General features: G+C 23.5%; 3 protein-coding genes across 3 annotated transcripts; 1 reads left to right on the top strand and 2 right to left on the bottom strand.

Annotated features, from left to right (window-relative positions):
- The first annotated feature begins 1,161 nt into the window (after positions 1 to 1,161).
- On the top strand, positions 1,162 to 3,361 carry OCT59_016505 (uncharacterized protein). The gene is made up of 3 exons (XM_025321369.2): positions 1,162 to 1,234; positions 1,346 to 3,100; positions 3,189 to 3,361. The coding sequence occupies exons 1-3, from the start codon at positions 1,225 to 1,227 to the stop codon at positions 3,224 to 3,226; spliced, it is 1,803 nt and encodes a 600-aa protein (XP_025169100.2). The 5' UTR covers positions 1,162 to 1,224; the 3' UTR covers positions 3,227 to 3,361.
- An 81-nt stretch (positions 3,362 to 3,442) lies between these two features.
- On the bottom strand, positions 3,443 to 5,340 carry OCT59_016504 (uncharacterized protein; the record flags this gene model as incomplete). Its single annotated transcript, XM_066145748.1, has 1 exon — positions 3,443 to 5,340. One exon carries the CDS (start codon positions 5,338 to 5,340, stop codon positions 3,634 to 3,636), a length of 1,707 nt encoding a protein of 568 aa, XP_066003500.1. The 3' UTR covers positions 3,443 to 3,633.
- Positions 5,341 to 10,033: 4,693 nt separating this feature from the next.
- Positions 10,034 to 11,348, bottom strand: OCT59_016503 (uncharacterized protein; the record flags this gene model as incomplete). The annotated part of the gene is made up of 5 exons (XM_025327881.1): positions 10,034 to 10,153; positions 10,217 to 10,228; positions 10,306 to 10,349; positions 10,427 to 11,042; positions 11,115 to 11,348. The coding sequence occupies 5 exons, from the start codon at positions 11,346 to 11,348 to the stop codon at positions 10,034 to 10,036; spliced, it is 1,026 nt and encodes a 341-aa protein (XP_025169103.1).
- Between the last annotated feature and the right edge of the window lie 2,467 nt (positions 11,349 to 13,815).

Genomic DNA, 13,815 nt, shown 5'->3' with positions numbered 1-13,815 from the left:
CCATTCTGTCATTTTTAGTTTTGTAAGATTAATATCAAGAAATTATCGACAAGTTTAAAATAAGTTTGTTGAACCGGATTTATTTTTTAAATCCGGATTTATAATATAACCGGTTTCCTCGGATTATTCGATGAAACAAAGATATTCAATTCCTTTTGGTTATTCGAGGAACCGAACATTCGATTTCCGAATTTATTATATTCAGTTTGATCATTGTATTCGGATTTATTATATCCGGTTCCTTCATTTATATATAAATCGAATCGGGGAAATCGGATTTAAATCCGAAGGTTGAATTCTCCATTACCAACATTAACAACACATACAGTATTTGTATCATCAATTGTTTAAAAATCACATCATTTGATTACTAGAACACGTTTAAGTTGTGAAACACTAATCCAATTAAATAATTTCAAATATTTGACGATAATCTTTTTTTAAAACGTAATTTATTATGATTATCATTATTTTTGTGCTACGATCGTTAGTTCGTTAGTGGCGGTTAACCGGTAGATACCGCAGGTAATAACGCAAATTTTCAAGTGATTGTTTACTATAATTACATTCATTTCTTTTATCAAAGTTTGAGATTTAAGATAATAATCATCACTGAATTTAATTCATTCTTTAAATAGAAAATTCTACAAATAAAATATTATTTATTTTGGTAACTAATTATTTATATAATTATCAATATAATTATCAATAAACCGTCGATAACGCGTGGCAAGGTTAACTGGATAACTGGTAAATCTTTTTGAACTCTAAAGATCACCTTTGTAAAGAAGATCAACATTCAAACAATAATTCATGCATGATCATGATTTACTTATGTAACGCTCACGTTAAACGCACGTTGCCGCACAACCAAAATTTAATAGTAAAAGGCATTTAAATTACTTGATTATATACTTGATGAACTTGTCAAGTGCGGTTTGGCGAAAAAATTTTTGGTTACACTGCCTTATATTATTTCTTTAACTTTACCCGCATTTAACATTTTAACCATTTTATTCCATCCCAACATCTTTATGGAAATAAGCAACTTTTTATGTAATCTATCTGCACTTGGTAATACTTTAATTTTTATATTAGATATCAAAGTTGGGGGGAAATTTATTTTTATATAAATATATGAAAGATTTCCATTGTTTTCTTGGCTTAGCTTATTTCTTGTTTTATTTTCTAAAAAAAAAAAAATTTTTTTTTTTTGTAAATACTATGGATTTAAGTAAGTATATATATATCTTTATTTCTTTCCTTTTTTTTCTTCTTTCTTCTTTCTTTCTTTTTTATAAAATTTTAATAAATTCCCTAAAAGAAAAAATTTTTTTTTTTCTAGAACCAAGAAATTTAACGAAATCAATAATTTTTTTCATTGCATTAATGATAACACCTAAAAGGTGTTTAACACGACCATGTGTAAACCTTATACCAGATTGTTTACTTGAAATATTTTCATACTTAAAGTATGATCGAAAAACTCTTTTCTCATGTATAAGAGTGAATAGATTATGGTGTAGATTAGCAATACCAATATTATGGAGTTCACCATTTAAATATTATTCACAATCATATACTTATAAAATAATTAATACATATATTACTTGTCTTAATATACAAGATAAAGTAATATTAAAAAATTTGGGATTAAAAAATTGTTTAATAAATATGAAATCATTATTTTATTATCCAAGATTTTTAGAAAGTTTTGTTATAGATAATTATACACTTGGATTAAAGAAATGGGTTAAAGAAAATTTTCAAAATGAGAATTTATTAAGAGCACAACAAATTGTTGATAATATGATGATGGATTTAATATTTAATGATAATTGTTCATTAAAAAAATTTAAATATGTTAATTATATTGAAATTTCACGTATTGATTTTTTGAAAAAATTATCAAATTTAAATTTATCATTAATTAATACATTTGAATTTCTTGGACATGGATATTCAAAAGAAATGTATTCTAATATTTTACCAAAATTATTTAATCAAATGTCAAAAACTTCAAGAAATATTAAACATTTATCATTATATTTTCCAAAGACAATGTCAACAAAGACGATGACGACAACGACGACAACTCCTACGACGTCTTCGACGACGACTTTGACCAATTCGACAACATCATCGACAACAATGTCAACAACTTTTAATTATTATATGATTGATAATAATAATTTAATTTCAATCACAGAAAATTCTGATAATTCAACAGATTTGGATCTTTCTATAATTAATCTTATTAAATCACAAAATTCTTTGGAAAGTTTTAGTACAAACGAATTTTGGATGAAATGTTCTACTGAAATGATTTTTAATTCATTAATTTCTCATTCAAATTCTTTAAAATTTATTAAATTTTTTACTTTAATAAATTTTAACCAATCATTTTTTAAATTTATTAAACAAATTCATTCATTACGTACCTTGGAATTTAAAAGATTCCTTTTTTTTGAACAATTCGATTCAACTTTATCAAATATGATAATTCCACAAAATTATTTGTCTCAAGTACAAAATATTTATCTTGAAGAAAGAGATATTCCTTATAGATTAATTGATACTATTATTCGAATTACCAATCATTCTTTAAAAAAATTTTATTCTAGAAGAATCAATCCTATAATTTTATCTAGTATTAAATCATTTTGTCCAAATATAACTCATCTTCATATTTCATTGGAAAAATATTCTGATCTTTTATTAAATATTATTAAAAATTTACCTTTAATTTCTTTATATTTACAAGTTAGATATATTTCTTTATCTTTAAAATCTTGTTTACCTAATAGTTTAAAATTTTTTGGTTTAGATAGTGAAATTGATCAAGTTGAATTGGAAGATTTATTAAATAATTCTCATTTATCAAATTTATTAATAATGGAATTATTAAATATATCGGATATTAATGAAAATTTTAGAAATATTTTTATTAAATTTAATGAAAAATTTAATTATACATTAAAAGAATTAAGATTGGAAAAATCTTTATTAAAAGAATTCATTTTATTGGATAAAAAGGAATTATGGAATTCGAGAACTTTTAAAATAAATGAAGTTAAAAATTTTAAATATACTGCCTATGGTATGTATAATATATAGTAGTATAATAATGTTAGATTATATATTATATACAGTATACTAATTGTATATTTTTTATTTTATTTAAATAGAAGAAATATTCGGGTCTCCATATTACAAATATACGTAACGTTATATCCTTTTTTTTTTTTTCTTTTTTCCTCAATTATATCAAATAGTTACACATATATTATTTGTAATTACTGTACATTCATAAACATTTTACGTCAATAAAAAATACGTGAATTACGTGAATTAATACGGTATTTTAATTTATAACACTAAATCGTAACGCTTTTTACACACAATCTTTTACGCACACTTTTACGCACACTTTTACATTACACGCACCTTTTACACAACCTTTTATTTACACTCAACCTCTTATTCACACTCAACCACTTATTTGCACTCAACCTCTTATTCGCACTCAACCTCTTATTCGCACTCAACCTCTTATTCGCACTCAATCTCTTATTCACACTCAACCTCTTATTTACCCTCCTCTCTCCTCTTCGTCCTCACTCACAGATCTCCTCACCACCAATCTTCTAAAAAATTTTCATCAATACATGCATCAAAATCAATATATTCCTCATATTCAAAGTTCCTTATTACTCCCGTTTCTTTATGTTTACTAATAATATCATCATAATAATTTTTCCCTTTATTAGGAATTAATGATTTAGTAATACAAAGATCCAATGAATTCCTCTTTTGTTTTTTCCAATTATCTAAAAATCTTTCTAAAGCATCTCTAGAAATTTCCCAATCACTTATCATTTTAAATTTTCTTAATTGTTTCGAAGCATTATCACAAATTAATTCTAATAATTCATCAACGTTTTTTCTTTTTAAGATGATGGTCCAAATAAATTGTAATACTAATCCTCTCAATTGTTTACATCCTTTAAATAATTCAATTAATTCATTCAAATTCTCACCTATCCAAATCATAAGATATTCTAATTTAGGACAATTTTTTGCTATTGAAGAAATTAATATATCATCGTCTTTATCACTATCATAAGCTCCAATACTAATTTTTCTTATATCACCTTTGGATTTTTCTATAATTTTTGCTATAATATCGAAAGGGGGACAAGTATTATAAATAATTAATTGTTGTAAATTTGGTATTGAAATATTTCTTAATACATATTCTAACTCATCCGCTAATGTTGCTTCAATTGTACCATAATTAATACCAAATTTAAATATTGTTAAATTATCTTGAAAATTTTCTAATAATGATGGTGGAAATGTTATTGCAGTTTTACCAATATCCAATTCTTTTATACTTGAAGCTTTTGTTGTAAGAGCGTAACCAATTCTACTACATTTTCCTTGAGCATAAGGTTCATCATCTTCTTCATAAAATTTCACTTTTTTCAAATTAATTTGTTGTTTAATAAATGTTATTAATCCATCATTTCCATCATTATATCCTTCTATAATTAATTTTTCAATATTTCTACATAATTGTGATAAACCATAAAATACCGTGGATTCTATTGATGCATTACAATGTAATTCATTTAATTGTGATAATGATATATGTGAATTAGGATAAAGTGCTATAGGATGTGATTTATAACACATAATAAGACATTTAAGTTTTGATGTATTATTAATTAATAATTTTAAAATTTCTTGTTCAACTAAATATTCATGATAATCCACCTTATCCTTAATATTATGATATACCATAAAATTAATTTTTCCTGAATCTATCGTTTTACAAAAGCTCGCATAATTAAATAAAGGTTTTGTTTGTGATGATAATAGTAATAAATTATTATTATTATTATTATTATTAGATCGATCATTTCTTAATGGTTCACTTGTAGTTTTATAATATCTTCCAATCTTATAATTTTCATTAGATAAAACATTAGAATTAACTATATTAACTGATTTCTTGTTTATTTTTTTTAAACTTGTCGTAGAATTTTCAAGTAAAAATTCTATTCCATTCAATTTTAAAAAATCTTTTTGTTCTTTTGTCATCAACATTAAAAAATTTCTAAACAATATCTTATATCGAATTTCTGCATCTTCATATTTATCACAGTTCATCCAATTTATTTCATTAAATATTTTCCAAGGATTTTTCCATAAAACTGGTATTCCTAATTGACACCATTCTCTATTAACAAATACACATGAATATAATGTTGAAATTTCTTTTTCTAACTCTTCAAATATCATAGATAAAATATCTACTGATAATTTTGAAGTCATTTTTTCGTTAATAAGAAAAAAAAAAATAGGGGAAAGAGGCAAACTTTATGAAAACACCATTTGAGTAAGATAAATACGTACGATGTCGTGATATAAAAAGTGATATAACCATTTTTGGTAAGTAGGTGGCTTTAATACTTAAAAGCATTTACGTCATATAAAATTGTAATCAACTTGTGTAATATTTTAAAACAGATCAAAATGTTTGTACATTCTGAAATAAACCACTTTTATTAAGTTTTTAAACTCAATGTTAAGAAAAGATAATAATATGACTGAAAAAGTCACTGGATTTTGCCTTTTATCAATTTTAAATACTTCTTAAATGCAAACCAAAAGATTTAGCCTATTTATTCAAAAATTAAGATATTATACTTCACATACTCATTCTAATCAACTTTTTAAAGGTACAGATTCTTAAAAATTAATCTTTTAATTCTACTTACTATTGCAAATTGTAATATTTTTCCTAAATTAGTTATCATTATAATAATAAATAAATACTTCTTACCAAATATTTATAACTTAAAACTGTTTATTTCATAATGCCGTAATGCCGGCCCTGTGCTACAATTTTTGCTGGGAGTTTATTTTATCGTATCACAAAACATTTTGCGTTGCTTTCGTCATGATTTTTGCTGGCACATATTTTTGCCATGGATCGCTATTGATAATCCCTGCCAAGAAATATATTTGTGTTGTTGGTGAAATATATCACTTTGATTTGTTTTGAAAAAAAATTTCTTGAAAGTGCTTTTCTTTACAATTTAAAATGGGATAATTTATTTCTGCATTAATCATAATGGAAACAAATTAGTTTTAGAAATTTTAAGGAATAATATGAATTATATGATACAGGGATAAAATTGTATTAATTTTGACTTAGAACTTAGTAGCTAATTAACATTTAACAACAGTACATGTATTATGTGTAAGAGTTACAAATCAAATAATAAAAGTACAAGTATGTATAGAAAAATCAATATGCTATAAAAAAAGTTCATTCTTTTCACTTCACTTTCTTTTTTGCAGCATTGTCACAATTAGTAGAAAAGAAGATGGAACAGATATTTCTCTTCTAGTTTCACAGCACAATAATCTTGCTCTCTTATTGTTGAGATTGGCCAACATTGTTTTGGTAGAATTTAACTTTTCCAGATACCTTAACATTGTATAATAAGCAATCTTTATATTGCACATGTTCCAACTAGCTGACATAATTGGTGCCTCATATGCTAATATGAGATGTATTAGTTCATCAGCGATGATGAGAGCATAAATTTGAATTGAATGTTCTGAAGCATTCATTTATCCAATTAGCTGATTATTGATCTATAAGTTAAAAGAATTAACAGTAAATAGATGAAACTGATTACTTACCAATTACCATGAAACTTTATATAATTAAATTGCTAAGTGGCAACACTATTCAATTATTCCTTTACTAGTTATATAATTCTAGCCCAAGTTTTAATATATCTGTTACTCTTTAATATAGGTGCATCTTGGAATTTCTAAATTCTAAGAAACAAACCTTACAAAAAAAAAGGAAATGTTTTCTAATAAAATAAATCCAAGTTTTATAATACTATGAAACTTACCATTTTAAAGTTTTCAATTTCAAACTCTCTAACCTACAAAAATATATATAAAAGAAATTGAAAAAAAATAATTTTAATAATATTTCAAAATAAATGCTTCAAAACTTACCATTTTGTTTTTTTAAAAGATTCTGATAAGAAAAAAAGAAGAGGAAAGGGTGAAAGAAATAAAAAAAAGAAATAAAAGGAAAAAAGAATGAAATTGAAGGAAAGCAAAAGAAATTGAAGGCTGTAAAAGAAAAAAATTAAGTTTTTACTTAAAAAAAAGTTTGATTTTTTTTTGTTACTGCAGAAGTTGCAGATAATTATTAATTTTGATGTCATATAATATAAGTAATACATAAATTAATATAAATATGCTGCATAACATCTAAAGACATCAAATAAAATTAGTGATTTTAAAATGTTAACTACTTAATAAAATTTTATGATAATTGAAAATATAAACTAATAATATTATACTTTAAATTCTTCTCTTTCAAATTATCAGATTATTTTTTCTATAACTATTATATTTTAGGAGCTACTAAGATTTAAAGTTGATGATTTTCATATTAATTTATATAATTTTATATGTAAATGGGTAAAATTCAGAATTTTTAATCACGTGAAAATAATTTTAACTATTTAATTTATAATACATAAAATGATCAACATCTTTATTACCAAATTTAGTAATAATCTAACTTTATTTAGTAATGATCAGCATAAAAATAAATTTCGGACCATTGATGCCTTTAGGTGTTATGCACTATAGAAAGCTTTTTTCTAAAATAATTATATATATATATTTTTTTAAATGTATATATAGGACCCGCTACTACTAAAATATGTTACCGGTAGAAATTTCACTTTCATATGAAACTTTACCTTAGGATTTGCTTAAATTCTATTGGTTAATTAACTAAAAAGAAAAAAAATCATAACAATGTAACATAAAATTTCCTTTTATAGTAGGATCTTTAAAGAGATTTATATGTAAACCTTACTTTAAACTACAGGATGACCTATCTTAATAGTAGTCAGAATCCTGTATATATATACTTATATACCCATATATATATCTATTGATTTTAATATTTTATAAGTCCCTTCTCTATAACCTCTGTAAACAGATTAATACCTATAAAGAAAAAGCTATTACTACTCCCTTCACCTATTTATAGTGACAAAAAAAAAGAATAAAGAGATATTATTAAAGTTAAATATTCAAAATTATCCTGACTAAACTATTTATTTAAGAATTGTATGGAGCTAAAACAATAATGGTTACAATTAATAAAGAATAACTAAAATATATCTGAACTTATACGTATAAAACATAAAGGATAATACACTTAGCTTTAAGTTCCTAGCTTAGGACTAAGTTATGGCATGTATATAAAGAGGATGCACTTATAAAGAGTACACTTATATTATAGTGGTGTGACTGTACGTATGTATACATTGAAATATTTTATAAAGTTTATGGAAGAGAAACTATAGTAGTAATATTTTATAATAAAAGTTCTTTATAAATTGCTGTAAATATTGATACTACTTAAATATTATATATTAAAAGTGCAATTAATTATTGATGTAAATAAAAAGAAGGATTATAACAGATTTGGATTTATTGACATTTTAGTATATGGTGATAGTATTAACTTTTATAGAAAAAAAAATTATGATATTGAAAATCTATTATATAAAGATTTAACTATACTAGATAATGAATTGATAGATAAATCAGAAGATGAATTATTACGTAGATTATATTATATAAAAACTATAAATGAAATTGTCAATTGTAAATAACAACAAATAGATAAATACAATAATTCAATGAAACTAGAATTTGCTTTAATAAAGGTTTCTGGAATTCTTAATAATAAAATTGGCGTAAAATAAAAAGTAGTATTATAGGAGGATTTCTAATAGTATTGATTAGATCAAAAATAATTATTACTAAAAAAACTCAAAAAAAAATAATTCAAAAAGTAATTTAAGATTATAATAATTGTTTAATATACTGATATGTTTTTCTGAATTCTGATGAATTAAAAAAAATATTAATAAAATATATTATAATATTATAAAATTTTAGTAGTCAAAATGAAAAATCAGAAAATAAAGATAAAAGAAATACAGTATTGTTTATTACTATCCTGCAACTTTATTTTGCTTACCATTTTATTTCTTACTTTTTTTATATATTTTTCTTTTGTAATCTTATTTTTTTTAATTATATTAGCTACAGTTTTTTTTATTATTTTTATTATATATAAAAAAAAAATTCTTGATTTAATATATATAATTGGTAACAATTAATTTTGAAATATAAAATTTTATTTATTTATGAAAATTTTATTACTAATCATTTACTTTTTTATTTTTTACTTTTGAATATAGTAATATATGAAAAGTTTCTAAATGCAATCTATTTTTTGTACATGTTATAATATTGCTTGTAACTGAAAATGCTTGTTTACATTAGTCTAAATAGATAAATAATCTTATACTATTGCTTATAATACTAAAAACTTTTGGAAATAAGCTTGCTATAATTTAATATAATTGTTACATAGTAGAGCAAGGTATCAGTTTAATTCTTTATAATACCAGCTGATCTTAAACTTCTTCTTAATGAATTTGAAATAGCTAATCATAATCAAATTTAGTAATTTAGTTAATGAAAATATTTACAAGTATTTACTTTTTCTTTTTTTTATTAATTACAGACAATAATATTGGTAATAGTAATACATTATACTTGATAAGAAAATTTTTTAATTCTTATAAAAAATTCATTCAAATTAAAATAATTTGAAATATATTTGTCATAAGCTGACGTGTCCGAGTGGTCTAAGGAGCCAGACTTAAGTTCTGGTATGTGTAAACATGCGTGGGTTCGAACCCCACCGTCAGCAGTTTGAGTGATACTGATATTCATATTATACAGTCTGAATATATAGTTTTTTTTTATTACAATTTACTTCACTACCCTTTCTACTAATTATTGAATTATACTAATAAAATGTTTTTTTATATAATTTCTATATTACAAATTATCTAATTTAGATAAAAGGAAAATATTTTTAATTTAAAATAATTTAATTATCATTACTTTTATTACTTTTACCATCACCACCTTTTAATGTTTCCTTTAATGATACTTGACCTGATCCTCTAGATAAAGGTTTTGGTTGTGAAACATCGGGTTTCCATCCAATCTAAATTAAAATTATTAATGAACCAATCTTATATGATTAAATGACCATTTATTTTATACTTACCATATAAATAATCTATTTAAATTTAAAGATCATTATTAATATAAATTTTAGAATTTTTGAACAATAAAAACTAAATTATATAAAGTTACCTGAAAAGTTGCCGGAACTGATCCGTCAGGGTTTCCATAAAGCTCTTTTCAAAATTGAAAAATGCATTTATTTAATTATTACAGAATTTCACATTTCTGAATAAAAAATATAATATGTTACCTTTGTAAATTGCTGAAGCGGACAATAATGTATCTCTTTTAAGAAATGGTCTCCTTGTCAATACGGCATTACTTTCGCCCATTGATCTTAAATCTTGAATCAGCTCAAACATGCTAGGATAATTTACGACAATATCATCAGTATCAATAGTAGTCAAATTGAATCCAGCACGAGATAACAAACTACCAATGTCTCGTGTATTGGTCATCGGGGATACTCTTGGTGAAATTCCACCTTCTCTTTCCGATTCGGCAAGTTGAAACGATGTTCTAAGTTCAAATAATGTATCACCACCCAAAATTGATGCAATAAATACACCATCAGGTTTTAAAGATTTTCGAATTTGTATCATAGCACCAGGTAAATCATTAACCCAATGTAAAGAAAGATTACTTAAAACTGCTTCTAAAGAATTATCATCAAAAGGTAATAACTCTTCATCCACAACAATTCTTTCAACATCAACTTCATAATTAATATCTTTATCTCTTTCCAACATTTTTGATGATATATCACACATAATTAACTTTTTCATTACGTCTTTATCAACATGTTTGATTATATGACCACATCCACTTCCCAAATCAACGATTGTATTAAATTTTCTTTTGATATCCTAAGAATTTGAATTAATTAAGTTAAAATTTATTTAAAAATTTGATCAATATTTTTAAAAGAAAATTATTACCAACAATCTATCAACCATTCGATAAGCGATTTCATCTTTAAGATAATCGACTTTCCTACTTTCTTCAATATCTATTGAAGAACGATCTCTCTGGATTCTTTTCGTTTCTCGATTAAATACCATAAAAGCGGAAGGTTTTTGTTGCTGATTTGCTGCAGTGGAGTATTTTTTAATACAAGAAAATGATTTTACAGAAAAAATTGATCGATTTAACGAAAATGTTTTTTGAAGCATTATTTTTTTTTTTTTAAAAAAAAAAATTTTTTGATCACGAATCATTAATCCGTAGTAATTGTTAAAATTTTGGATGATCCCGGATGATCTCGGATGATCTTCAAAAGGTCAGGTTATACAGGAATCATTTTCTATTGGTTAAAAATACTGCGGTTTATGAGAGGGATTATCTCCCGAAATTATTAAAAAATTGTGTAAAATGGACGCATATATATTTATATTTATTATTGATAAAATTGTTACAATAAAAATTTTAGTGTTAATTAAAAAAATATAATAAGTATAAATTGAAAGGGGGAGTTTTTTTTTTTTTTGTTTACGGATAAAAAATTCCAAAATTTTTTTAAAAAAATTTTAGAACGCTTTGACGTTATCATATGATCCACGCGTAAGTATCCGCATTTCAAAATTTAATGTTATACATTATAATGTACATAAGATTAAACCTAAAACTTATTCTAAGCCTTACCCCTGAAATTAGTACATGTTACAGTACAGTAGTAATAACTCAACCGAGTTTTGAATCTTTTTTAAAAATATAATTATTGTTTATTATAAAATAAATAGTAAAAAAAGAAATACATTAATAATGATTATATAATAAATACTTTACAATAGGGATTTGTAGTAATTGCATTGTCAATTATAGAATTTTATTGTCGTTTATACTTGATATGAAAGACCAATAAATGAAAATATGATGGTTTAAAAAAGCAATTTCAATTTTAATTGAAAGGTAATTGAATGTTATACATTTTTAAATAACGATAATACCGTCAATAATTATATTCAGGAGATATTCTATTGAAATTTTCCATTAATAGAGGATTGAATCAGATAAGGTAGGATTATCAGCATTATTATATTGTATATGTACCATGTAAAAAGATCGGAAAATTAACAAATTCGATGTTTTGATAAATTTGTGTAAAGTGATACAAAGTGAAATCGTGAATATAGAGTACAAACCAAAATTTTGCGAACCTGAGCACGAAAAAAGAAAAAAAACTTTTTAATTCATTCGGGATACATACTGTACCTGATATATCAACTGTAATATGATTAGTTACTAGTGGATAAAAATAAAATCAAATTAATTGGTTTTCATGAATTTGTTTATCGGTGCAAATCAAGAAATAGAATGTTTCACAGCATTCACATATGGCGAGCGCCAATGTATGACATTGATGATATTACAACTGTAGTTGGGAATAACTTTTGCGGAATTAAGAATACTAACTTAATTGAGATTTTAAATGGTTTAATTAATTGACAATTATTATAACTTGATCATATGTCGAAAGAACAGCACTCGAACTATACCAGATACGGTACAAATCTATTTATAAATAGATTAATAAATTTCAGTATCCTAAAATAAATAAGGCTAATGATACATTGGCCTCAATTCGTTTTTTGTTGACGATAACACGTTTATATGTTTATGAGATGGCATGGCGAACGTATCGAACGGGATTGAAACATGTTTATAATATTATTTAGAAATGGTTTGTTTCTAAATTGCTTCTCAATTTTTATTCGGTAGATATTTTACTTGTATTGCTTACGGAAGATGAATTTTCGGAGAATAAAAAATTACCCCTACACACAATTTCAAAAATCGACCTCAATTACTGCAAATTATCTGCTGTCATTGATAATAGTACAAAAGACATACAATAAATAATAAGGATGATCAAATTTTTTTTTTTTCCTCCAATAACTGATATAAATTATGAAAGAATCGTATTCCGTTACAAATAATTCAAATTTTTTTTTAAATTTTAAATTGATAGATTTTCCGATTTGTCTTTCGAAAAAAAAATAATTTTTCTAAAAATTTTTTTTATTCGATATGACATTTACATTTTTTGAACCCTGATAAAAAAAAAAAAAAAAAAAAATTCCCGCCAAAATTTTAATAAGTTATTACTGTATTTGGAAAAAATGATTTATATTTGTTTTTTAATAAAAAAGGATTGGTTTTTTTTAAAGTTTATATTTAAATTTATATGATTTACAAATGCCATTCAAAAGTTGTAACACATTATTTAACGAGTTAAAAAAATATTTACATTTTTACAACTTTTTTTGGTTTTTTTTAATTGGTACATTTCATTTAGGTACAAATTATGTAAATTATGATCCGTATATACATATTATATATATAAATATTTATTTATTTATTTATAATCAATCCACTTAACAGATATTGATTATTTACATTGTATTAACAATATAAATATGATAAATGCAATTAATGTTACAATAAACCATAAATATTCGAACATTTATTATTACGTAATAATAAAAAAATTATATTGGATATTTAATTTCGAATTAGACATTTAAACATTTTTTTTCAGTTATTAAAGATATTGAAAAAAATAAACAAGTTATTTTTGACGTACAAAAATACTTATGCATTTTCCTTTTATAATATTATTTGTATTTATTTCCATAAAAT

The sequence above is a fragment of the Rhizophagus irregularis genome, chromosome 25, assembly GCF_026210795.1.
Source record: "Rhizophagus irregularis chromosome 25, complete sequence".
Taxonomy (NCBI): domain Eukaryota; kingdom Fungi; phylum Glomeromycota; class Glomeromycetes; order Glomerales; family Glomeraceae; genus Rhizophagus; species Rhizophagus irregularis.
This window is presented reverse-complemented; position numbering and strand designations above follow the sequence as displayed.

Bases quoted from the DNA above. Each gene is read 5' to 3' on its own strand.
- OCT59_016505 (XM_025321369.2), top strand. The intron at 3,101-3,188 runs GTATGTATAATA...TTATTTAAATAG, and splicing joins TTTTAAATATACTGCCTATG to AAGAAATATTCGGGTCTCCA.